General features: G+C 35.5%; 4 protein-coding genes across 4 annotated transcripts; 2 read left to right on the top strand and 2 right to left on the bottom strand.

The window, feature by feature from the left end:
- Positions 1-964: 964 nt before the first annotated feature.
- On the bottom strand, positions 965-1,765 carry LOC141388249 (speckle-type POZ protein-like). The gene has a single exon (XM_073958270.1). It carries the CDS (start codon positions 1,763-1,765, stop codon positions 965-967), a length of 801 nt encoding a protein of 266 aa, XP_073814371.1.
- A 3,555-nt stretch (positions 1,766-5,320) lies between these two features.
- LOC141388248 (uncharacterized) lies at positions 5,321-8,214 on the top strand. Its single transcript, XM_073958269.1, has 2 exons — positions 5,321-7,563; positions 7,620-8,214. Exons 1-2 carry the CDS (start codon positions 5,321-5,323, stop codon positions 8,212-8,214), a joined length of 2,838 nt encoding a protein of 945 aa, XP_073814370.1.
- A 96-nt stretch (positions 8,215-8,310) lies between these two features.
- On the top strand, positions 8,311-9,132 carry LOC141388247 (uncharacterized). Its single transcript, XM_073958268.1, has one exon. It carries the CDS (start codon positions 8,311-8,313, stop codon positions 9,130-9,132), a length of 822 nt encoding a protein of 273 aa, XP_073814369.1.
- A 13,899-nt stretch (positions 9,133-23,031) lies between these two features.
- On the bottom strand, positions 23,032-23,790 carry LOC141388246 (speckle-type POZ protein-like). The gene has a single exon (XM_073958267.1). It carries the CDS (start codon positions 23,788-23,790, stop codon positions 23,032-23,034), a length of 759 nt encoding a protein of 252 aa, XP_073814368.1.
- Between the last annotated feature and the right edge of the window lie 2,637 nt (positions 23,791-26,427).

Genomic DNA, 26,427 nt, shown 5'->3' with positions numbered 1-26,427 from the left:
AGAGTTACCAGTAATAATAAAATTTTCATACGATACGAGTTTAGTAAATTTATTTAAGTCTAACTAACATAGGGATTTCCGGAATTTTCGAGGCCTATATCTCGGCAGGTATACATTTCCGGGACAAAAATTATACATCGTTGGAATCAGAATAGAATGGGCTATGTGTGGGGATAATGCTGATTTTTTCCGCCAGGTGCCTCTAAAGGAAATTTGTTCCCAGTGTTGCATAGTGTAAGAGTAAATAGGGTGAACAAAATGCTTGAATCGTGAAGTGAGAGGTGAAGTGTGTCTCAGAACATATCCGATAATTTTCATTCATAATATTGCGTTTTAATTTTGTTGGTAACTGAAAAATTAGTTAGGGAAACCCACTACACCATATCTAAATTATACACTGCATAAAATTGTTGACAACGTCGTCCCAAATGCTACGTCTCGTATTTATTTGTGATATTTATTTATACAAAACAGAGTTTTCAATGGAAAATTAATATACATTTTTTATAGTCCATTAATTAGTTTAAACATATACATATGTTGTCTAAAATAGGTAGTTCGCGAAACAGATTATTAATAAAAAACATAAAGTATTCAGAGTGTGATATTTTTGTTAGTTTAAATAAATAAAGAGAAAAAATTCAGCTTGATGTGGGGTGGAACATATGCGTCCTCAGCATTGATATATATTAAAATGCTACTTCATTGAAATGCTACTTCTCATATTTGGAATTGGTTCATTTTTATGAATCATGTGATATTTATTTATACAAAACAGAATTATCAATGGAAAATTAATATATATATATATATATATATATATATTATAGTCCATTAGTTTAAACATACATATATGTTGTCTAAAATAGTGTCACGAAACAGATCATTAATAAAAAAAAAACATAAAAAAGTATTCAGAGTATATTTTTGTTGGTTTGGGGTAGAACACACACAGTGATATATACTATAGATTCGGCAATCCGTTGCTTTCTATGCTGCTATTACTATCCCTACTACCATCACTACTATAACGTACGTAGGATGCTATGCTGCTAATACTATCACTACTATACCGTACGTATCTATCACCGCTAAACCGCCGTCTTTTCGCAGTTCTTTCGGTTTCATCCAAAACTAGCCTAGACAAGTCATGGTCAGTTTGACATAACTTCTTCCAGCCTTCCGTTTCTGCGACGGTTTTAATATTGTTTACTATAAACTTTACTGCCTTGGTTTTGAGATGTTCATTAGTGTGACGATCGGCCAACAAAAGTATATCAGCAACTGTAGCAACCTTCATTGTATTAATTAAAATATTTTCACACATTGTTTGCAAATCCAATATCGAGTATTTGTTAGCAGCAATAAAGAGCTCTTCTGCAAATTTTCCCGATATATCACCACCCGTGTACAAAAATTTTAACATTTCCTCAATTACTTCAGCATCCATATCATCAATCCGTATGCGATTTGTTTTATTTTCTTGGAAGTTATTGCGAAACATAGCAGCGAACACTGGACTGCGGCCACATAATATTGCTTTGTGGGCTTTCAATTCACTTCCATCTTTTGCAACAAGAGTTACATCGCAAAATTCTTTACTGGCGAAAATGTTGGCAAAATCATTCTGAAGACTGAGGCATGCTAAAGTATTGTATAAGGGTTTTATATCAACCTTAATATCGTGGTCTATATCGTCACCTTCTTTATATCCATTATCATCATCTTCATAATTATATACAATATCATAAGACATTAAACGCATTTTACTATTTATGTCTGTTGTTATCTTTTTAGTGAAAATTTTGTTTTCTCTGGATATCGTAACTTGAAATAATTCGTCCTTGTCGCTGGATGAGAGCAATTTTATGTAAATATCGAATTTTTCAGTTCCTTCATATCTATCAAAATAATCTTGTACTACCACCAATTTCCATTCGGTTCTGCCATTTGTACTATTAATTGTAATTGAATCAGAATAAAATTGTTTTGGTGGTTCATTATGTCCATATTTATCAAAGTAATATAGCGTTGTTCGGAATTGAAACTTATATTGATTATCTGATATATTAGTTAAAGATATTCTTGACATTTTCGTTGAATTTAAAAAAAAAAACGCAATGGGCGCGTTCTCCGATAGTTGATCAACAAAGCCACGGAATCGAAAACTGAAGCAGACGACAAACAAATCGGTCGGCCGATTTGATTTCACAACGCCGATCGATTTCATTAGAGAAAGTTATCAGCCGTTAGAATTGTGACTGCGACACGGTGCACAGAGAGGAAATTTGTGTTAAAATTTGATCAAAAGCCATATGGTCTGTTCCTTTACTTCTGAAAATTGTGAAACCGGCAAAAGTAGTAAAAGTTTAAAACTGCTCCCATATCAATTGTATTGTGTCTGAAGTAAACGAACGCTTTTCGAGTAAAAAGTTGTAAAACTTGAAGATTCTTGAACGTAAAGGAACAATGCTAGAGAAAGCTTATTGTTGCCGCCGATTAGGGGTAACATTACCGCCGTTGAAAATAACTAATCATCTTTGACATGTAAATGTCAAAATCTATTTGTCTTATGCCAGACTATGAAAATTTTCATGTACGTGAAAATGAGTTTATAGGCAAGAGGTGTGAAGGGGGTGAAACTCTGTACACAAGGTTCTGTAATCGGAAATTATTCTTTGTGTTTAAATTCGTAACTCTCAAACCAATGTAAATCAATGGAAATATCAAAATTTTCATTTGATTTCATATACGTGTGTGAATGTCAATGAAATTTTAGAAGAAAATGACAAAGAGTTTTCAATTAAAATTTTCATAGTCTGGCATAAGACTTTCATCATTTGAATTTTTGCCAGTTGTTCGGGAGAAGAGAAGCCGTGCGTTCATACAATTTTGAAGCCTACCTACCAACTCACTCACTAACTCTTTCATCAAATTTCATCATCTTTCATCACCTTTTCAATTCACCAATACTGAATTCGTACATCCATCATCATACCAATCAACAATTAATTTGTCATTACCATAAGCTTTATTTCATATCAACCTGTAAAACTGAATTCACAATAAACCATTATAAGAAATAACCCAAACGTCTTTGGTGTGCTCTCAAAAGGAACTAACCAGGCTTCTAGTAAGTTCTCCGACTGCAACAATTCTTCAAAATTGTATGGGAAGTTCCTGGTTGACATCGTCAAGATTGGACTAGAAGATATCCCAGGAATTGAGATCCTGACTGTCTGAAGAAGCCTTAAAAGGAAAAGGAATTCAAACAGGTCAGTAAGAAGGAAAGTGCAAGATGCCAGCAAAAAAGAAAACTCGAAGCTGTGTTATGTGCCGAAAAGTGGATAACGACAGAATGGTTCGGTGTGACACCTGCAACGGTTGGTGCCACTACGATTGTGCAAAGGTAGGTGATGAAATACAGAACCTCGATTGGAATTGCGAATCGTGTGTGGCAAAACTGGCGAGTTCGTCAGCACAGAACATGACCCAGGAGTTGTCACCACCACCACAGAACTACAGTACACCACCGGAGTTTGTATTAGATTCCTCAACATTGGAAATGCAGACGATTGCAGCCATGGAAGGAGGTGCATTTACCATATCGTCCGACAGTAATGTACAACAACGTTCAACACCAGTGGCAGTAGATACAAGCACTAATGCAGCATCGACACAAACACAAGAATATACAAGGGTAAGTGGCGACGACAGAAGTAGCACGTCTTTGTATAGTCAAGCAACAATGCCAATCTACCCACCAATATGCAGTGGGGTAGTATCAACAGTACCATCGGGACAACAGCAGTTATTGACAACGATTGTTTTATCGCCGCATAACACGTACAGCGGGGGAATAATGACGTCATCAACAAAAGGCAGCACACCAAGCAGTGGCATAATGAAACCAACGGGTGAGCTACAACAACACCAACAGCAGTTCGTTCAACAAGCAAGATCATGCTCAAGCGCAAACGGAATATACGTTACACAAAATCAACCAGCAACAATGTTGCAGCAACATACATCGTATTATAGTCCAGCAAATAGCCAACAACAAAGTAATACTGTCAACACAGAATACAATGATGTTGCCAACCAAAAGAGAACGTTGGAGTTGCAGTTTCTAGAAGAAGAAAGAAAATTAAACCAACAGTTTCTACAAAGAAAATATGAAATCATGCAGCAACACGGCGAGTCACCAAATGCTCAACTTAATAATAATGTTTTGTCGTTTCAGCAAGTTGTATTCCCAAGTAATAATGTTACAATTAATCAGCCAACACCACAACAATTATCTGCAAGGCAGATACTACCAAAAGAGTTACCCCCATTTAATGGAGATCCAGAAGAGTGGCCCATTTTTATAAGCAGTTACGAAAACAGTACTTCCATAGGTGGATATTCAAACGCAGAGAATTTGATTCGTTTGCAGCAGTGCCTGAAAGGAAGAGCAAGGGAAATGGTTCGTAACAAACTGTTACTGCCACAAATGGTGCCGGAAATAATTGACACGTTACGAATGTATTTTGGAAGGCCAGAACTAATATTGGATCGCATGATAGACAAGGCTCGACAAATGCCACCACCAAAGGATAAGCTGGAAGCGATAATTGATTTTGCAATGTGTGTGAGAAACATTTGCTCGACTATAGAAGCATGCCAACTGGAGGCACATCTCAACAATCCAATGTTGGTAAGAGAGTTGTTGGACAAATTGTCGAATAATTACAAACTACAGTGGGCGATGACGCAGAAGCCGATAGGTGTACCAGTATTGAAGAGTTTTAGTGAATGGCTGTACACTATAGCAATGGCTGCGTCTCAAGTAGCCACCCCAGTGTTCTCAAAGAAGAATGTGACGTTGAACACACATACAGAGGACACACCAGTAAATATGAAATGTTTTTCATGCAAGAGTGTAGGACATAAGCTGTCAAAGTGTTCATTGTTTGGAAAATTGTCCAGCCAAAGAAAGTGGGCAATTGTTCGTGAACATCGAGTATGTACAAGATGCTTAGGATCACATCGTCGAAAATGCTTCGTCGACAGAGAGTGTGGAATTAATGGATGTAAAGAAAAACATCATCCACTACTTCATGAGGCGGCGGCGGCGGCCACAACGAACATGAACGATCGTGAACAGAAAAGATAAGCAAATGTTGGAAATGTACATTCTCATCAAGTACAAAACGATGCAAGTATTTTCCGAATATTACCAATTCGAGTACATGCAGAAGGTAAATATATAGACACATATGCATTCCTGGACGAAGGTTCATCAGTAACATTGATGGAAGAAGACATATTCAACGCAATGAATCTACGCGGCAAAGAAGAAACAATATGCCTGAAGTGGACAGGAGAAACAAAGCGAACGGTGGAGTCATTGTACGTAGAAAGTGTAAGTGTATCCCATCCAGGAACCAAGCCCCTGTTTAAGTTGAAGGGTGTCCATACAGTAAGGAATCTGTCGCTACCGCTGCAGTCACTGGACGCGGATTCGATAAAAGCAAAATACCCGTATTTATCATCGATTCCATTGTCATCATATAAAAAGGTGAAACCAACAATACTAATTGGAGCGGACAATTGGAATTTGGCTGTTCCATTGAAGATATGTGAAGGTCCCTGGGACTGTCCCATTGCCACGAAGACACGTTTAGGCTGGGCTGTACAAGGCAACGTAAACACAAACTCAAAAGACTACCAGGTAAATATCCATTTGTGTGAGTGTGAGGGGAAGTACGAGAAGATACATGAAGCAGTGAATAGAATGTATGCACTTGAATCGTCACCCAGTAAGACTATCCACTCAACAGAAGATGAAAAGGCTCTTTCAGTACTTGATGCCACCTCGAAATACATAGATGGCAGATTTGAAGTGGGTTTACCATGGCGTAGTGAAGAAGTAACATTGCCAGATAGTTATGGGACTGCATATAAGAGAGCAGTATGTCTACGGAAGAAAATGGATAAAGACAGTGATTTAAAAATAAAGGTAACGAAAGAGTTTAACAATCTAATAGAAAAAGGATATGCACGTAAGCTGAATGAAGACGAAATAGGCGGAAGTGAGTCTCGTGTTTGGTATTTACCTATCTTCATTACCTGCAATCCAAACAAGCCTGATAGAGCCAGATTAGTGTGGGACGCAGCAGCCAAGACGAATGGAGTTTCACTCAACGACTTCCTGCTCGCCGGTCCGGATCTTCTAACATCTTTATTAGATATTCTCTTGACGTTTAGAGTCGGCAAAGTCGCTATATGTGGAGACATAGCCGAAATGTTCCACCAAATACGAATTAGAAATGAAGACTATCATGCGCAGCGATTTCTGTGGTGGAATGAGGGTGAGCCAGAGCCTGGACATTACGTAATGGAAGCATTGACATTCGGCCTGAATGCTGCACCATGTATTGCACATTTCATAAGAAACAAAAATGCTGATCGTTTCGGGGGTAAATATCCGAGAGCAGTGGAAGCTATAAAGAAGTATCACTACGTCGACGATCTGATAGACAGCGTAGACGACGAGGAGGATGCCAAACGTTTAGCTGATCAAATTTCGCAAATACATGCTTCAGCCGGTTTTAAGATTAGAAACTGGTCATCCAACTCACAAGCTGTACTGGACCATCTGCACGAAAACAAGAGTTCCACTCAGAACCCAAGAGAGCTGGGCTGTACTGAAAAGATTCTAGGAGTTCATTGGGATCCTAGTAAGGACGTATTCCAGTATATTTTTAAATTCCCAAAGTTGGAACGAAGAATATTGGACCAAGAAATAATACCTACCAAGAGAGAAGTGTTAAAGGTACTGATGTCCATATACGATCCACTGGGATTCGCATCTTTATATACAATAGATTTGAAGATACTATTCCAAGAGATATGGCGTTCCGGAATCGAATGGGATGAACCATTGAACAGAGACCTAGCTGAGAAGTGGGAGAAATGGAAAAGAAAATTACCGCTTATAACCGCACTAGAAATTCCCCGTTGCTATTCCGACCATCTTCAAGAAGCGGACGAGGTACAATTGCACGTATTCGTGGATGCAGGAGAATTTGGTTATGCAGCAATATGTTATTTGAGAATCAAAAAACGAGATCAAGTTTCAATAGCCCTGGTGATGGCCAAAAGCAAGGTATCACCACTAAAACCAGTATCCATACCAAGGCTCGAATTGCAGGCTGCAGTACTAGGTGTTCGTCTCGCATCGAAAATCAAAGAAATTGATCGTATTCCTGTGGACTCTTGCATTTATTGGAGTGATTCTAAGACCGTACTGCATTGGCTACGCATGGACCCAAGAAAGTTTCGTCCCTTCGTTATGCACCGTGTCGGCGAGATTCTAGAAAACTCACACGCAAGACAATGGAGATGGGTGCCAAGTAAACATAATCCAGCGGACTTAGCCACGAAAGATAACCCGAAAGCAAACACCGAATTGTGGCTTTCCGGACCAGATTTCCTGTTACAGAGTGAAGACAATTGGCCACGATGTAAGGACGTGGAACAGCGGACACAACAGAAATTAGAACATACTATTTGGAGGTGCACACTAAGGAGCATACAACTACTATTAATATCGACTATTTTTCTGATTGGAGAAGACTGTACAGAGCCACTGCAAAATGGTTTCTGTATATGAAGAAACTGAGGGCGTCATCCAGAGGAGAAAGAAAACCAGACGAAGTTTCCCATGAGATGATATGTCAAGCAAAAACAGTTCTATTAAAGCAAGCCCAGTTAGATGTATTTCCCATAGAAATTTACAACCTGAAGAGAGGTAAGCGTATTGAAAGTGATTCACCACTAAGAGGTTTAGATATATTTCTAGACGAAATGGATGGTCTCATCAAGATACATGGTCGCACCGAACATTTGAGAGGTTATGTAGATGTCATTGTGTTACCACCGAAGCACAAAGTAACTTCGTTGATCATCAAGCACTACCACGAGAAGTACCACCATGTTTCGCACGAAACCGTCATCAACTCTCTTAAGGGTCTGTACCACATACCGAAATTGCGAGTTTTATACAAAACAGTGAGGAAGAACTGTCAACATTGCAAGATAACAACAGCATCGCCCAAGATACCCTTAATGGGGTCTCTTCCTAAAGGTAGGCTAGGAGCCTACGAAAAGCCCTTCACCTATACCGGCATCGACTTCTTCGGTCCCATGATAGTAACATTTGGATGAAGATCAGAGAAGAGATGGGGTGTAATATTCACCTGCATGACAACGCGAGCCATACATTTGGAGGTCGCTCATAGCCTAGATACGACATCATGTATAATGTGCCTAAGGAATTTCATTGGACGACGTGGTTACCCAAGGGTAATCTATAGCGATAACGGCACCAACTTTAAGGCCACAGAAAGGATTTTACGAGAAGAACTTCAAAGGCTCAGCGAAAGCGAATTAGCAAGGAGTTTCGACGACATTAAATGGTACTTCAATCCTCCGGCAGCTCCACATATGGGTGGAGCATGGGAGAGGCTTGTGAGATCAGTGAAGACCGTGCTACATCAAGCCTATCCGAATAATAAGTTTAATGACGAGACATTGAGAAGCGCATTAATTGAAGTGGAATTTATAATAAATTCAAGACCATTAACGTTTGTATCCCTAGAGTCAGAGGACGATGAAGCCTTAACCCCCAATCACCTGCTGCTTGGCTCATCTACGGGTTTCAAACCAATTTTTACGAAGGATACCAATCTACGAGAGAAATGGAACCAAGTCCAGGCGTTCGCAAATCGTTTCTGGGAGCGGTGGCTGAAAGAATACGCACCTATAATTACAAGACGAAGTAAATGGTTTGAGAGACAGAAACCAGTTGACATAGGAGATGTGGTTCTCATTGTGGACGAGCACCAACCTAGAAACTGCTGGCTTAGAGGAGTTGTAATAGACCGTATCGTTGCGAAGGATGGTCAAGTCAGACGTGCCACGGTCCAGACTAAGAATGGCATTGTACACCGCCCTGTTTCCAAGATAGCTGTGTTGGACGTCGGCAATAGGGAGAAAGGTAAGGCGGGAGAACTGGACCCGCTTACGGAGGGGGGAATGTTGCCGCCGATTAGGGGTAACATTACCGCCGTTGAAAATAACTAATCATCTTTGACATGTAAATGTCAAAATCTATTTCATCATTTGAATTTTTGCCAGTTGTTCGGGAGAAGAGAAGCCGTGCGTTCATACAATTTTGAAGCCTACCTACCAACTCACTAACTCTTTCATCAAATTTCATCATCTTTCATCACCTTTTCAATTCACCAATACTGAATTCGTACTTCCATCATCATACCAATCAACAATTAATTTGTCATTACCATAAGCTTTATTTCATATCAACCTGTAAAACTGAATTCACAATAAACCATTATAAGAAATAACCCAAACGTCTTTGGTGTGCTCTCAAAAGGAACTAACCAGGCTTCTAGTAAGTTCTCCGACTGCAACACTTATTTATAGTCGGATTGATATCAAATTTTGCACAAAGCATATCTTCTGTACAAGGATTAATCCTATAGAAAATAATGAAAATCGGTCCAGATTTGGATGAAAATCACTGAAATTTGACACATGCAAAGAACTAGCCTAAAAAAACATTGAGACAATTTTCAAACTAATCGGTACAGATGTATATACAGTCCCATATACATATATTTCATTCCAAATTTTAGTTTTTGAAACTTACTAAAATTAATTTTTTCTCAATTCACATGAGAAAAGCCGTGAATGTTTCTGAATAATGCAGACATATTTGATAGGTGTTGGTTTAGTCTGATAAATAAGAGTCCCGGTTATAAGGCGGAACAAAATTTAGTGTGAGTAAACCTTTCAATTCCATATAAAAATATTTCATATTTTAGTTGAGAAAAATTAGATTTTTTCGGAATGGCGCAAATATGCGCAATTTTTTATGATTGAATCTTATATTTGAGACTCAAGCGCATAAAACATTAGCAGAAACTATGGTCGGGAAACGGCGGGGAAATAGACTTTTTCACTATTGAAATTGTAGCAATCTTAGAAATTATCATAAAAAATTTTTATAAAGAGGATATGTATCACCATTATTAAAGAGCAAAGATGTAAAATCAATCTGAAAATTTTAAATGCTAATCTTGTTCGGAGACTGTACAAAAACAATAAACCTTGAAAAATATAAATTTTCGCGAAAATAATGTCATTTTAATGTTCATCTAATTTCTTAGTTTTCGAAAATTTACTTTTTGTTTTCAGTATGACTGAGTTAAATCGACTGCTGCATTGGATTGGTTTATCTCATGGTACAATTACTTAGGTAGATGCCTCAGCCCAGCTGATCGAATCTAAAACGTCAAAAAACTAGGAATTCGCTATGAAAAATCAAAACAAACAACCATATGATTCGGTAAGTAAGAGATAGCATGTGTTCACTTCACTGTACAAACACAAGTGATAAAAAGAGACAACAAGAAACAATTCGGCGAAAATTTTGACAGTTTACATTACAAAAAAAGTTGCTTTGTTGTAGCAATTCGCCGATGTTTCTACCTAAGTAATTGTACCATGGTTTATCTTACAAAGTCGAGGATGGTTATAGCAAATGTAGAAAAGAGTCTGGTTGCCGTTTATCAAAATTTTTTTCATAAAAAACGATTTTCATATTTTGAGTATTGAGCAACTTTAGGTCTATGTTTCCCCACTGTGCGTCAAAATCCCAAAACATGCCTGTGTGACGTAGGCGTCCAGACAACTGCAAAACCACTTGTAAAATTATAAACGAAAATCATCGATTTCCTTTTATTTTACGTTCACATATTTTGTTTTTTGTTCTTGTTCTTTTGTTCTCAACACATTTCAATAATTATCTCCCTTATTTTTACAGAAATGTCAAAAATTTGTTAACCCGACTGTCTTTGAAAAAATAATGGACAGCTGGAAGACAGCCGACAAATGTATGTATGGGTTAGTACATCAGAGTTGTATTTGAAGACAAACTGTCTGGTGTAAACGCCTTGTAAGCTCTATCGATAGCAACAGTGATGTCAGCTTTATTTAATGGATCGATTCCGTATTGCGACGCGAGTCGTGTTGCCAGTTGCAATTTTTCCCTTACGTGTGGCAAAAGTCGCCATAAAATGCATTTTCCGGCGACAACAAATTAGCTGTCGCCGTGCATTTTTGCAAATGAATAACAACGAAAAATTGAAAAGTAAGTAACATTTTCATTTATTTTAACTGAATTTATTTAATATTGTTACGGAATTAGGTTTAACTAATCTCCGTGTAGACGTTGTTTTATTCCCCAGTACGATTTGTACCAAATAAAACAGGGTTCGTTTTAGATTACGCTTCTACAATGCTTTATTTACTTTATTACACTTATTCAGAACCGACTTTAATTACAAAGCAAACAGCAAGTCTCTAGTTAGCACGCAGCTACTCTTTTACCGATCTGTTCAGTTCAACGCTTAAAACACAACTACTCCGTCATTGCCATTTCCCCGGTATTTTATACCCCAAAGTCTCCCTGTTCTAGAGTCCTCCAGAACACATATGGCAACATCTCGAATCTGTGCAGCGAACACACAGACGCACATTCGCACTAAGCGAACAACCATACTCACATACATACATGGGGGAATACAATTGGACGACAAGCACAGTAATGACGTAACAACAACAAACAAGTGCAAAGAAGTAACAAACTAAACAATAATTACATGATTATGGCAAAACAAAATAAAAGCACATTAATGAAAGGTAAAGTAACATCTAGAATAATGAAGAGAGTTCTACATGGTAGTTGTTGTTGCTTAAATAAAGTAACTGCGTAATAAAAACTTTACGTTACAATTCAAATTTTTAAATTAACGGAAATTAAACTAAACTAACTTAAACCTATCAGTTACATTCGTAACAATATTATACAAAGATGTGAATATACAGTTCTATGTCTTTGTATTATATACGTTTTTTTACGGTGTTTCAGTACTTATATTGGTAAAAACTACTGCAAAACAGCAATTTAAAATGACGCTTAAAAAATAGAAGCCCACCCAAACGTAGCCCGTGGAGTCAGACTTTTTGGCGAAACTAAAGCCACTTTTGAAGAGATGTGGAAGAATGTTGCGGAGCAATTAAATAGTTGTGTGCGTACACCAGATGAATGGCACAGAGTATGGACTCATTTTAAATCCAAACCATGGCAGAACTACCAGGTAGTGGTATCACACCAGCTGATCGAATATGAAAAGTCAAATCCCTTTATAAAAAAAATCCCTTTATAAAATAAGAAGAAAATTACAGCTACAGGAGGTGGACCATCACAAGAAATATCTTTGTCGTCGATGGAGCAAGCGGTAGCAGACATACTGCAAATTAATTTGGTTCCAAATCCTGCAGGAGCGATCTAGCGAATACAAGAGACATGGGATGATAATAACAGTGAAATTAGACAATCTGCTGAGGTAAAAAATGAAAAACCTCAAAATGAAGTAGACATTGACAACGTACTTGCCAACAAAATGTTTAAAATAAAATATCCTCTTCTATTCAGACATAAATGGCGAACATCTTCCTTTGGTCCCATTATATGTACGTGTGTTCCATCAATGCAACCGACAACGCCCGGGAAATTTGTTTTTGAATAAAAATAGTTTTTATTTTGACCCTTTTCCTCTTCTGCTAATTTGGAATCAATCCAAATTTTACAAAGTTTTTCCTCTATTATCTCCAGAACTTCGCTTAATACCATTGACAATGTAGGCTGAGCCATCCCGAGGTTAAAGACATTGCCATGGGATTTTTGAAAGCTTCCTTCTGCAAACAATCTTAAAGCAGCTCTCACTTTAAGGAGTTGCTGTATTGCTGTTGATCTGTGGGTTTTTACAGCTATTTTAATGCCTCTACTATATAAATAAATAACAGCGTCTTTTGGAAGCCGAAAATAGGCTTTAAATCTAAAAAATTAACAATTATTTTGATGAATGTTGGAAACCAAACAAACTCGCAATACTGATGACAATTCTAAAGGATTAGATTTATCTCTTAAGTGTCGTCTGATAGATGCTACGTTAACTATATCTTCTTCACTGTCAGCAAAAAATAGTTCCACTGAGCCATGGTACAATTAGAAAGGTAGATGCATCGGCGAATTGCTACAACAAAGCAACTTTTTTTGTAATGTAAACTGTCAAAATATTCGCCAAATGGTCTCTTGTTGTCTCTTTTTATCGCTTGTGTTTGTCTATAAAGTGTAGACATGCTATCTCTTTCTTACCGAATCATATGGTTTTTTGTTTTGATTTTTCATGGCGAATTCCTAGTTTTTTGACGTTTTAGATTCGATCAGCTGGGCTGAGGCATCTACCTTTCTTATTGTACCATGCACTAAGCTTATCATTTTAAGGGTTGTTTACACCATCTATCAATGTCGTATGAGATGTCAAATTTTCTACCTGTGAATGTCGTACACATAGTGTGACCACTATGAAAATTTTCATCTATCAAAATGATTTGGCAACTCATATGTAAATTTTTCATTTAGGGAGCGCTCTATTTGATACAGCATTCTTGTATGTAAACATAAATTTATCAGCTGTTTTCTGGCATTCTCAAAAAAAAAAAAAAAAAAAGAATAACAAAATCTTTTAAAAAATAAAATGGAAGTTATGTATATTTAAATATTTAGAAAAGTAAACAAAGAGTGTTTATGATGTAATTTTCAGATCGATTGGTCGCTTCTTTCGAAATGATTGCTTTGTGGCATAAACATAAATGCCTCTATAACCCCAAAAACCTATTCTACCACAACAAACATGCTAGATATTCATTTTCCTTTAACCAAAATTAAAATTTGCGCAAATTTGAAACTCAACAATAAATGTAAACAATGACAAAAACAGCTGTTTTTATATTTATAGGTTATGTCATACGAAAATAACACTTGTAGGTATGAACGCACAAATTGAAAGTTGTATGGATTACGTCAATTTTGACAAACATAGAGAATGTCGAATGGGTGAAAGAAATGACAGCTCATATGACATTGATAGATGGTGTAAACAGCCCTTTAGAAAACTATAACTTTTGTGTACAACTTGTTCTGATATTTTTTTTTTCTAATTTATTGAAATCAAAACAAAAATCGCTCCGCTACATCACCGATAACTTGCTATCGACGATTATTTGCTATCGATTTACGTAGTGCATTTTTTAAATTTTGTCACAGAGACGATAGACGAGGCGACGTGACTCGCCTCGCAATACGGAATCGACCCATTAATTCTGAATTGTCGCTGTCCTAAATTTATCGTGATACGACAGCGATTACGCCAATGACTGCAAAAACGTCTACGCCAAACAATTATTTTGATTGTAAAAACTGTGGGGTTGGTTTTTCTTCTGGATTAAAAGCTTAAAAAATGACACAATAAGAAGGTAGCAGCAACTGCCGTTTTTGGTAACATAAGATGTCTTATTGTATCATGGCTTAAACATGATCTATTAATTTTTTTTTTTTACCAGAAGAATTCTTTTAAACTTGATATTTTAGCTTTTAAGGACGAATATATTCATAATACCAATCAGTCGTTTCGACACGTCAACTTGCAATTTTGGATACGACTACGCCAACCGTAATAAGGCTGATTATTATTTTTGTGGAAAACAAATATAGAATAAAATAAAACTTGAAATACATATATAAAGGGAGATATTGTATACTAAATATAGACGATCTGGCGGGAATCTTTATAGACGGAAATAAGGCGATCTTCATAGAGAGGGTGTCTTAATAGACGATCAGTAGTACGATTCTGTAATTAATTAACGCCAGAATAAGAAGACATTTTTAAGTGTCAATAAATTGTTGCTTCCTGTAAGTTAGCGACAATAATTAGGTAATCGCTAAACTCTACCGATTGCGAAAGTGATTTCAGCTTTTATTTATACGGGTATGTTTTGTGACGCACTTCACCTCTCTCTTCACGCCTCAAGCATTTTGTTCAAACACTTTACGATTAGTTTTCGAGTATTTTATGGACGGACTAGGGTGTACTCTTCTTTTTAGATACCCTAATGAATCTTAGCCCTAAGAAGTTCGCAAAAAATAAGAGTAAATTGGGTGAACAAAATGCTTGAGTCGTGAAGTGAGAGGTGAAGTGTTTCTCAGAACATACCCGATAATTTTCATTCATAATATTGCGTTTTAATTTTGTTGGTAACTGAAAAATTAGTTGGGGAATCCCACTACACCATATCTAAATTATACACTGCATAAAATAATTGACAATGTCCCAAATGATACTTCTCATATTTGGAATCGGTTGATTTTTATGAATCATGTGATATTTATTTATACAAAACAGAGTTTTCAATGGAAAATTAATATACATTTTTATAGTCCATTAATTAGTTTAAACATATAGGTACATGTGCTGTCTAAAATAGGTTGTTCACGAAAAATATTATTAATAAACATAAAGTATTCAGAGTGTGATATTTTTGTTAGTTTCAATAAAGAGAAAATTTTCAGCGTGATGTGGGGTAGAAAACATGCCTCCTCAGCATTGATATATATTAAAATGCTACTTCTCATATTTCGAATTGGTTCATTTTTATGAATAATGTGATATATATTCATTTTTACAAAACAGAGTTTTCAATGGAAAATTAATATACATTTTTTATAGTCCATTACTTAGTTCAAACATATATGTTGTCTAAAATAGGAAGTTCACAAAAAAAAAACATAAAAAAAGTATTCAGAGTATATTTTTGTTGGTTTGAATAAAAGAGAAAAATTTCAGCTTGACGTGGGGTAGAACACACACATTGATATATATGTACTATAGATTCGGCAATCCGTTGCTACTACTATTACTATCTATGCTGCTATTACTATCCATACGACTATCCCGTGCGTAGGATTCTATGCTGCTACTATACCGTGAGTATGATTCTATGCTGCTAATACTACTATACCACCGTCTTTTCGCAGTTCTTTCGGTTTTGTCCAAAACTAGCCTAGACAAGTCATGATCAGTTTGACATAACTTTTTCCAGCCTTCCGTTCCTGTGACGGTTTTAATATGGTTTACTATAAACTGAACTGCCTTGGTTTTCAGACGGTCATTAGTGTGACGATCGGCCAACAAAAGGGTATCAGCAACTGTAGCAACCATCATTGTATTAATTAAAATATTTTCACACATTGTTTGCAAATCCAATATCGAGTATTTGTTAGCAGCAATAAAGAGCTCTTCTGCAAATTTTCCCGATATATCACCACCCGTGTACAAAAATTTTAACATTTCCTCAATTACTTCAGCATCCATATCATCAATCCGTATACGATTCGTTTTACTTTCTTCGAAGTTACTGCGAAACATGGCAGCAAATACTTCACTGTGGGCACATAATATTAATTTGTGGGCTTTCAATTCACTTCCATCTTGTGCAACAAGAGTTACATCGCAAAATTCTTTACTGGCAAAAATGTTGGTAAAATACTTCGTAAGGCTGAGGCATGTTACAGTATTGTACAAAGGTTTTATATCAACCTTAATATCGTGGTCTATATCGTCACCTTCTTTATATCCATTATCATCATCTTCATAATTATATACAATATCATAAGACATTAAACGCATTTTACTATTTATGTCTGTTGTTATCTTTTTAGTGAAAATTTTGTTTTCTCTGGATATCGTAACTTGAAATAATTCGTCCTTGTCGCTGGTTGAGAGCAACTTTATGTAAATGTCGAACTTTTCAGATCCTTCATAATTATCGAAATAATCTTGTACTACCACCAATTTCCAATCAGTTCTGCCATTGGTACTATTAATTGCAATTGAATCAGAATAAAATTGTTTTGGTGGTTCATTATGCCCATGTTCATCAAAGTAATATAGCGTTGTTCGGAATTGAAACTTATATTGATTATCTGATATTTTAGTTGAAGATATTCTAGACATTTTCGTTGAATTTAAAAAAACGCAATGGGCGCGTTCTCCGACAGTTGATCAACAAAGCCACAGACTTGAAAATTGAAGCAGACGACAAACAGATCGGTCGGTCGATTTGATTTCACAACGCCGATCGACTTCATTAGAAAAAGTTGTCAGCCGTTCGAATTGTGACGGCGACACGGTGGCCTGTTTCTTTACTCTAAAGCCACACGCTGAAAATTTCATACGAAACTTTCCCACTATTTTGGCGTTTATAGATCGGGTTCCCCAATACAGTAATTTCATAAAATCACTTTAGTATGGATCTCGATAATTTAATCTTTTTAATTTTAATTTATTTCACAAACACAGTAACCTAGCCCATATGGCCATGTTCCAAAAACAGCTATACAATAACTACTCGTACTCTACAATTAATAATGGGAAAGTTTCGTATGAAAGTTTCAGCGTGTAGCTTTAGTAGAGCTGTAACCCCTATAGGGCGCGTCCCCAGGTGGCGGATAGGGGAATGCTTCCCAGATATGGGTGGTAGGACGGAAATCAAATACGTCCCGCGGACCAACAGGTTGCTGCGTCTGTCTTTAAGTAAAGCGGCAGCAAACAGCGTCTGAACTCCATGGGGAGCGGCTGAAAACTAGATGGAAAACTTTAAACCCTTCAGAAGGCAACGGGAAACCACTGAAGTAATCTCCCTTGAAAATCATACAATATGAACAATACAAACCAAAACACACGGCACTCAATCTCCGGCCAAACGAGGGTGCTAAGAATCCCCGGAGGTAAAAACAACCAAAAACTAAACATCGGAACCTGGAACGTCCGAAGTTTATACGAAGTCGGTAAATTAAACAACACAATCAATGAAATGAATCGACTTAAAATTGATATACTAGGTGTCAGTGAAACTTGGTGGACAAAAAGCGGCAAATTTGAATCTCAAAATGTAGTAGTATACCATTCTGGAAATATGGAAGGTATCCGCAGACGAGGAGTATGCATTATTGTCAAGAAAAACATTGCAGATTGTGTCGTTGGATATGTCCCGATGTCAGAGAGAACTATGATGATTAAAATCTCAGCAAAGCCCCTAAATATGAACATAATACAGGTATATGCCCCGACATGTGATGGAAACAATGACGAAATTGAACTGTTTTATGAAGAAATATGTGAACTGCTTAAAATGACGAAATCACATGAAATAACAATAATTCAAGGCGATTTCAACGCCAAAGTGGGTAATGAAGAAGTAAATGGTGTAACAGGAAGATATGGGCTTGGTGAAAGAAATGAGAGAGGAGACAGATTAATTCAATTTTGCCAAGAATTTAAGATGACCTTAACCAATACAGTATTCCGACTACATCCCAGACGCCTATACACATGGAAGTCACCATTGGATAATGGAAGAAATGTCGTACGAAATCAAGTAGACTTTATAATGATCAACAGCAGATTTAAGACTTGTGTGACCAAATGTTCAACATACCCAGGAGCTGATGTGCCGTCCGATCATAATCTTTTAATGTGCAATCTTGGAATTAAACTGGCCCGAATCCAAAAACGAAAAAGGAAATCACATAAAATAAATATGGAAATACTCAATACAACAACCAGAAACGAAATAAAAGAACAAATAAACAACAAACTTGGAGATATTGATACAAACGATGCAGACAATATATGGAACAACGTGAAAGATGCAATATGCAAAGTAACAAAAAAATACATTGGAAACCAAACAAGAAGAACCCAAGAGGAGTGGATGAACAACGAGATAATGGAACTTCGAGAGGAAAGAAGAAAATACAAAAATGTTGATTATGAACGCTACTGGGAGATAAATAAAGAAATTCGCACAGCGATCAGAGCTGCCAAAAATTCTCTGCTAAACCAAAAATTCCAAGAGATCGAGCATTTACAACATATCCATGACGATTTTAACTTACACAAAAAGCTAAAAGAAACCGCTGGGATATATAGAAGAACAACATCAACACTGCTCATGGATGACAACAATATACCAATTTTTGAGTCAGAACATATAAAGAGTATATGGAAAAACTATATTGAACAACTATTTACCGACGACCGACGTTCAATATACCAACATAATGTAAGTGCTGATATATCTGGAACCCCTATCACAAAATCGGAAGTGGAACGTGCGATCTTATCATTAAAAGATAAGAGATCCACTGGACCTGGCGAAATTCCATCTGAAATTTTAAAACTTATAGATGGAGACAACATATTATTGATTGTCCGCCTATTTAACTGTGTATATGATACAGGTCAATACCCTTACGATTGGTTAAAATCTACCTTTATTCCGATACCCAAAAAATCGAATGCAAAAAGGTGTTAACACGCTTATTAGTCTCATGTGCCATATATTAAAAATCTTCCTCCGAATAATCCATACGAGAATATACAGCAAATGTGAAACTGCTATGGGGGAATCCCAATTCGGCTTCAAAGAAGGTATGGGTACCCGAGAAGCTCTACTATCTCTTCAAATACTTGTACAAAAATGTAGAGATGTTCATAAGAATGTGTTCATATGTTTCATAGACTATGAAAAGGCTTTCGACACTGTCAAACATGATAAACTGATAAACATACTAAGAGATATTGGGATAGAAGAAAAGGAAATTAGGTGTATAAGAAATCTATATTGGAACCAAACCGCAAGACTTGAAATAAATGGTGAAGTTACAGACGAAGTCCCCATATCCAAAGGTGTTCGACAAGGCTGCATATTATCACCCCCCCTTTTCAATGTATACTCTCAGCGAATATTTTGTGAATCAGTTGAAAAAGAACGCATGGGTATAAAAATACACGGCAAAATGGTAAATAATATACGATACGCCGATGATACCAAAATAGTTGCTGGCAGTATGTCTGATCTACAACATCTACTAAACAAACTGACACAAATAAGCGAAATATATGGTCTCAATATAAATATAAAAAAGACAAAATACATGGTGATCAGTAGAAAAGATAATAACATTTTTGATACAACACTAAAAATAAAGAACGAGACAATTGAGCGTGTAAAAACATTTAAATACCTTGGTGTCCTAATAAACGACAAATGGAATAATTCAAATGAAATCAATTGTCGAGTGGAGATGGCTAGAGATACCTTTTTCAAATATAAACCCGTGCTAACAAATCATGACATAAGCTTAGCAACAAAGATAAGATTTGTGAAATGTTACATTTGGTCAGTGCTACTATATGCAGTCGAAACATGGACTATTAAAAGTGGAGATGAGAAGAAACTCGAAGCTTTCGAAATATGGATATATCGACGAATTTTAAGAATACCATATACTGCACACATAACAAACCAGGAAGTTCTTCGGAGAATGAACCATGACAGACAACTCCTGCATACTGTTAAATCGCGAAAAATCTCATACTTAGGTCATCTAATGAGAAATGAAAAATACAAATTTATACAAAACATTATAAAAAGCAAAATAGAAGGAAACCGAAACAGAGGCAGGAGGGAGACATACTGGCTAAAAAACATTCAAGATTGGACGGGATACAGAGATGAAACCAACTTACTATATGCCGCTAAAAATCGAGAGCTTACATACACTTAGATAATATCATGACAGAACTACCAGGTAGTGGTATCACACCAGCTGATCGAATATGAAAAGTCAAATGCCTTTATAAAAAAAATATTTTTGTTGTAATTTCTCCAACAACATAAAGGAAGTTTTGACATAACATATTCAAAATTTTACGATACCACTACCTGGGTAATTGTGCCATGGATAATATCTATATTTTGAAATACATTTTTGAATATGTAAACAATAATATTGTATGATCGCTTTACATCCGAATATCGGATACGCAAATAAAGAAGAAGAAGATCGATAATATCGATTGTTATTTAAAAATTAAATATCGATAGATAGTTTTGCCTATCGATATTATCGGAATAAAAACCCCTAACCTAAAATCCATTGAAATAAATAGAAATTTCACTGCTTTTCGGTTATGTGTGTGTAAGAAAGTAAGTCCGTAGTCACGTGTACACATTGTTCGGTAAAATAAAATTTATTTTTTTATTATTTTTAATAAATTAAAAGCATTTGTTTATTCTCCTTTACATTTCTGTGAACTACTTTAGCATAATTTCAAGAAAATCATTGACATTTCCGCCATTTTCATCTCCAAAATAATGGCGATGACAACTTAACGATAATATCGATAGCAATCGATATTTTAAAACATTATATCGAAAATATCTAATGTTGGGAATATCGATGGTTTGCCAGCTCTAAGCTTTAGAGTAACTTTCTATATGGCTATATCACACCAGCATCAATCTCGTAAGTTATGACAGTTCTTTTTATCCATACCGCATTCTTTATGTTTCGCATTTTCCATAATGCTTTTAGGGCCAGTTTCACTATGTCGAAAGATAATGAATGCGAACGAAAACCATCTAAACTTTGCTTTTCATGGTAATATTGACTTTGTTTTTGCTTCGAAACAACTACAAAATTTTAAATTATACACGAGTTTAGTAGTTTTTCTTTCGTTTTCATTTTCGTTCGACATAGTGAAACGGGCTGTTAGTTTTTTTCGATGACACCGCATTACACTTCCGTTAACATAACCTATAAATGTAAACAACACAATGTAAAAAACCTAACAAATACTATGTTTACATTTAAGAAATCCACTCGATTTCAACTGTCAATTCCTTTGCGTATACGTCAAATGAAAACTCATCTATAATCGATTGGACTTCATTTGACGTTTGAGCAATGGAATTGACAGTTGAAATCGAGTGGATTTCGTAAATGTAAACATAGTAAAACACTATTTATTTTGCTAAAATGTCTCACTTTTGCATTAGGTCTGTTCGATAACCCAAAAATTTGTACAAACTTTTACAAAATGCTTTTCGTTATCAAACTTGTTCAATAAAAGAGATATTTGCAAGTACTTGCAAGAACTTGCAAATTCTTTTTACTTTTGAAGTTATCGTACAGGCCTATTTTCTGTACTCATTTTCTCATTTCGATTTTCATCACATACTAGAGCTGGCAAACCATCGATATTTCAAACATAAGATATTTTCGATATAATATTTTAAAGTATCGATTGTTATCGATATTATCGTTAAATTGTCAACACCATTAATTTGGAGATGAAAATGGCAGAAATGTCAATGCTTTTCTTGACATTTTGAACAAGTAGTTCACAGAAATATAAAGGAGAATAAACAATTGCTATTATTTTATAAAAATATTGAAAAATGCATTTTACTTTTCCGAAAAAAGTGTACGTGAAACTACGTACTTACTTTCTCACACACACAACCGAAAAGCAGCGAAATTTATATTTATTTCAATGAATTTTAGGTTGCGGATTTTTGTTCCGATAATATCGATATGCAAAACTATCTATCGATATTTTATTTTTTAAAAATAATCGATTTTATCGATAGTGCTATCGATTTTTTGGCAGCTCTATCACATACCCGAATATTCGATAGAAAAAATAATTATCGAAATTAGCCCAAAAATAAATCCACATCGATAGTGCTATCGATATTTTGCCAGCTCTACTTTACAGGGGAAGTACATATGTGATGTGAAATGGATTCACTGAGAATTCCAGAACATTGCCCGTATATCCCCGCTTAAGAAGTCGTCAATGCGCCAACCGTTACTTCACATATTTGGATTCGGTTGATTTTTATGAATCATGTAATATTTATTTATACAAAAAAATAAGAATTTTTAAGGGGAATTAATATTAATTTTTTATAGAATAGTATTATTGTATTTTTATTTCTTTAGACATATGTATGTATATGTTGTCTAAAATAGTTCAAAAACGGAGTTTATTAAAAAAAAAACATAAAAGAGAATTCAGAGATTGATATTTTTGTATTTGTATACATGGTAGAATTATTTTACCATGATTCAAATAAAGAAAAAAATTCAGCTTGATGTCCTCAGTATTGATATACCATCGGCAATCCCACGGCAGCGGGTTCTTACGTACAGGATTGACCAGAAACCACAGAGTTTCGGCGAGTGGCTGGTTCTACGCAGGTTCCAATGCTGCTATTATTATACCGCATTCGTTTCGCGTATTCATCCAAAAGTAGCCTAGACAAGTCATGATCAGTTTGACATAACTTTTTCCAGCTTTCTGTTTCTGTGACGGTTTTAAAATTGCTTAGTATAACCTGAGTTGCCTTGGTTTTGAGACGTTCATTAGTGTAACGATCGGCCAACAAAAGGATATCAGCAACTGTAGCAATCTTTATTGTATTAATTAAAGTATTTTCACACATTGTTTGCAAATCCAGTAGCGAATATTTGTTAGCAGCAATAAAGAGCTGTTCTGCAAATTTTTCCGATATATCGCCACCCGTGTACAGAAATTTTAACATTTCCTCAATTACTTCGGCATCCATATCATCAATCCGTATACGATTCGTTTTACTTTCTTCGAAGTTACTGCGAAACATGGCAGCAAACACTTGACTGCGGGCACATAACATTAACTTGTGGGCTTTCAATTCAATACCATCTTGTGCAACAAGAGCTACATCACTAAATTCTTTACTGGCGAAAATATTGGCGAAGTCCTCCTTAATACTGAGACATACTACAGTATTGTACAAGGGTTTTATATCAACCTTAATATCGTGGTCCGTCTCTTCATTAAATTCATCATTATCAATATCATAATATACATTTTTATAAGTCATAAAACTTATTCTCTGGCCTATAATATCTGATGTCATCTTTTTAGTAAAAATTTGGTTTTCTCTAGATATCGTAACCTGAAATAATGTGTCGTTCTTGTCGTTGGTTGAGAGTAATTCTAAGTAAATCTCGAACCTGCCAGTTCCTTCATACTTATCATAATAATCTTGTACTGCCACCAATCTCCATTCGGTTCTGCCATTTGCACTATTAATTGCAATTGGAAAAGAATAATATTCATCTTGTGATTCATTTCCATAATAATAATATTTAAAGTAATATGGCGATGTTCGGAATTGGAACTTACAGTATGCAAAATTCATATTCGTACACCTCTAAAATATGAATAAAATCGTTATTAATTCCATATTTTATGTGCAAAAATTAAATAATTGATGGGAAATACCATAACGAAGAAAGATTTGAGAATAACAAAACAAATTTTTAATTTATTCCGTCATTTAGGTATAGATGGTACCTGCGTGGGTGGCAAAATTCGTATTCGTACACCTATAAGCACTATATATTTGGAGTTTTTAAGGATTTTCAAAGCAAAATACCGCAGATTTTTGTTATTTTCTTCTTTCGGAATGCCTCTGCTATAGAAATATGTACAAATAACGGTAATTTTATTAAAAATTTGCATGAATAAAAAGTCGGACGAATATTTGAAATAATTAAGAAAAAATTGCTAGATATGATTAACTATTGCAATTTATTCCCGAATTTTGGACGAAAATAGCTAATAGCAGTCCTTCTGTAACAATATTCGAGGCCTAATATGAAAATAAATGTTGTCAGCGTTTGGAAATGGGAAGAAACGTAACCCGGGCCTAGGTAAAGTAAACACATTTTTGGTTTTTACTTGGTGAAAATCGCAAGTTTCGTTACATATTTGACATTAAATGTATTGAAGTCTTAGAATACGGTTTCGAAAATCATTTTATGTCAAAAACTGTGAGAAATTATGAAGAAAAATGAAACTGTACAAGTTTTCATACTGTCCGCGTACGACTGAAATTCTACGCTTACTATGAACGAGGGTTATGGCTGCCAAAATTGGGAAAATAATGGTTTTTATTTCTTGAAAATTAAATTTCTTTAACGAAGGATCCAAAATTAGTGCAAAAATGTCAAAAGAATGAAGTAAATTGTCCAGGAAATAACGTGGGGTAACCTTTTGAAGAAATGCATTATTTTCGGGGAAATTTTCATCCTTAAAAAATTATTATTCCTCGTAATTTCTGATATATCTTGACATGAAGTGATGTTCGAACCCGTATTCTAAAACTTCAATACATTTAGTGTCAAATATAAAACTAAACGTGCGATTTTCACCAAGTAAAAACCAAAAATGTGTTTACTTCACCTAAGCTCGGATTACGTTTCTTGAATTTTCAAACGCTGACAACATTTATTTTCATATTAGACCTTGAATATTGTTACAGAAGGACTGCTATTAGCTATTTTCGTCCAAAATTCGGCAATAAATTGCAATAGTTAATCATATCTAGCACATTTTTCTTAATTATTTCAAATATTCGTCCGACTTTTTATTCATGCAAATTTTTAATAAAATTACCGTTATTTGTACATATTTCTATAGCAGAGGCATTCCGAAAGAAGAAAATAACAAAAATCTGCGGTATTTTGCTTTGAAAATCCTTAAAAACTCCAAATATATAGTGCTTATAGGTGTACGAATACGAATTTTGCCACCCACGCAGGTACCATCTATACCTAAATGACGGAATAAATTAAAAATTTGTTTTGTTATTCTCAAATCTTTCTTCGTTATGGTATTTCCCATCAATTATTTAATTTTTGCACATAAAATATGGAATTAATAACGATTTTATTCATATTTTAGAGGTGTACGAATATGAATTTTGCACACTGTATATTGATTATCTGATATCTTAGTTAAAGACATTTTCGTTTAATTTAAAGAAAACAATTGGCGCGTTCCAATAGTTAAGTTTCCAATTGTTGATTGGCAAAGCCACGAAATTGAAAATTGAAGCAGACGAAAAATATCCTCGACCGATTTTAGTTCTCAACGCCTCGGCTGCATTAGAGAACGTTGTCAGCCGTTCGAATTGTGACGGCGAAAGTTTTTTGTTAGTTACAGGCATGGTATAATAATAGCTTTGTTCTTTTACTTTTTCAATGGTATGAGTGGTAAAAGAGAAAAGTGTCAAAATTGCTCTCTCGTGAACATTTTTACCAGAAAAGTAAAGGAACGGAAAAATGGTAGATCTGGCAGCAATGTCAAAAAGAAACATAAAAAAACAATTTTCGTCTTTTATTTCAGGTATCGGCACCAATACAAATGCATTGTTTGCGGCCTCACGCATACGACTCTCTATCGCTCTCTCTCCACAAACAGCGTGTGCGTTAATGCATTGCTAAAATTAAAAATCATTGAAACAACCGACAACAGAACCTTCTTCATTGACTTCTTAACGAAGACTGAGTGGTGGTTGTTCTGTTGTTATTCTCATCAAGGGCACGTGTGCCCCTTTTTGCCGGACATTGTTTTATTTCACATTTAGTAATTTAGTTTTGTCAGCGTTCGACTTTTTCTTCTGCTTTTCGTCCATTTTCTTCTTCATTGTGAAATAATCGTCAAACAAAAGTCGAAAAATCAGTTCTGCCATTTTTTACCTGCAGAA

The sequence above is a fragment of the Musca autumnalis genome, unplaced genomic scaffold (assembly GCF_047663935.1).
Source record: "Musca autumnalis isolate F117 unplaced genomic scaffold, ASM4766393v1 scaffold_9, whole genome shotgun sequence".
Taxonomy (NCBI): Eukaryota; Metazoa; Arthropoda; class Insecta; order Diptera; family Muscidae; genus Musca; species Musca autumnalis.
The sequence above is the reverse complement of the archived record's forward strand: the minus strand, read 5'-3'. Positions and strand labels throughout refer to the sequence as shown.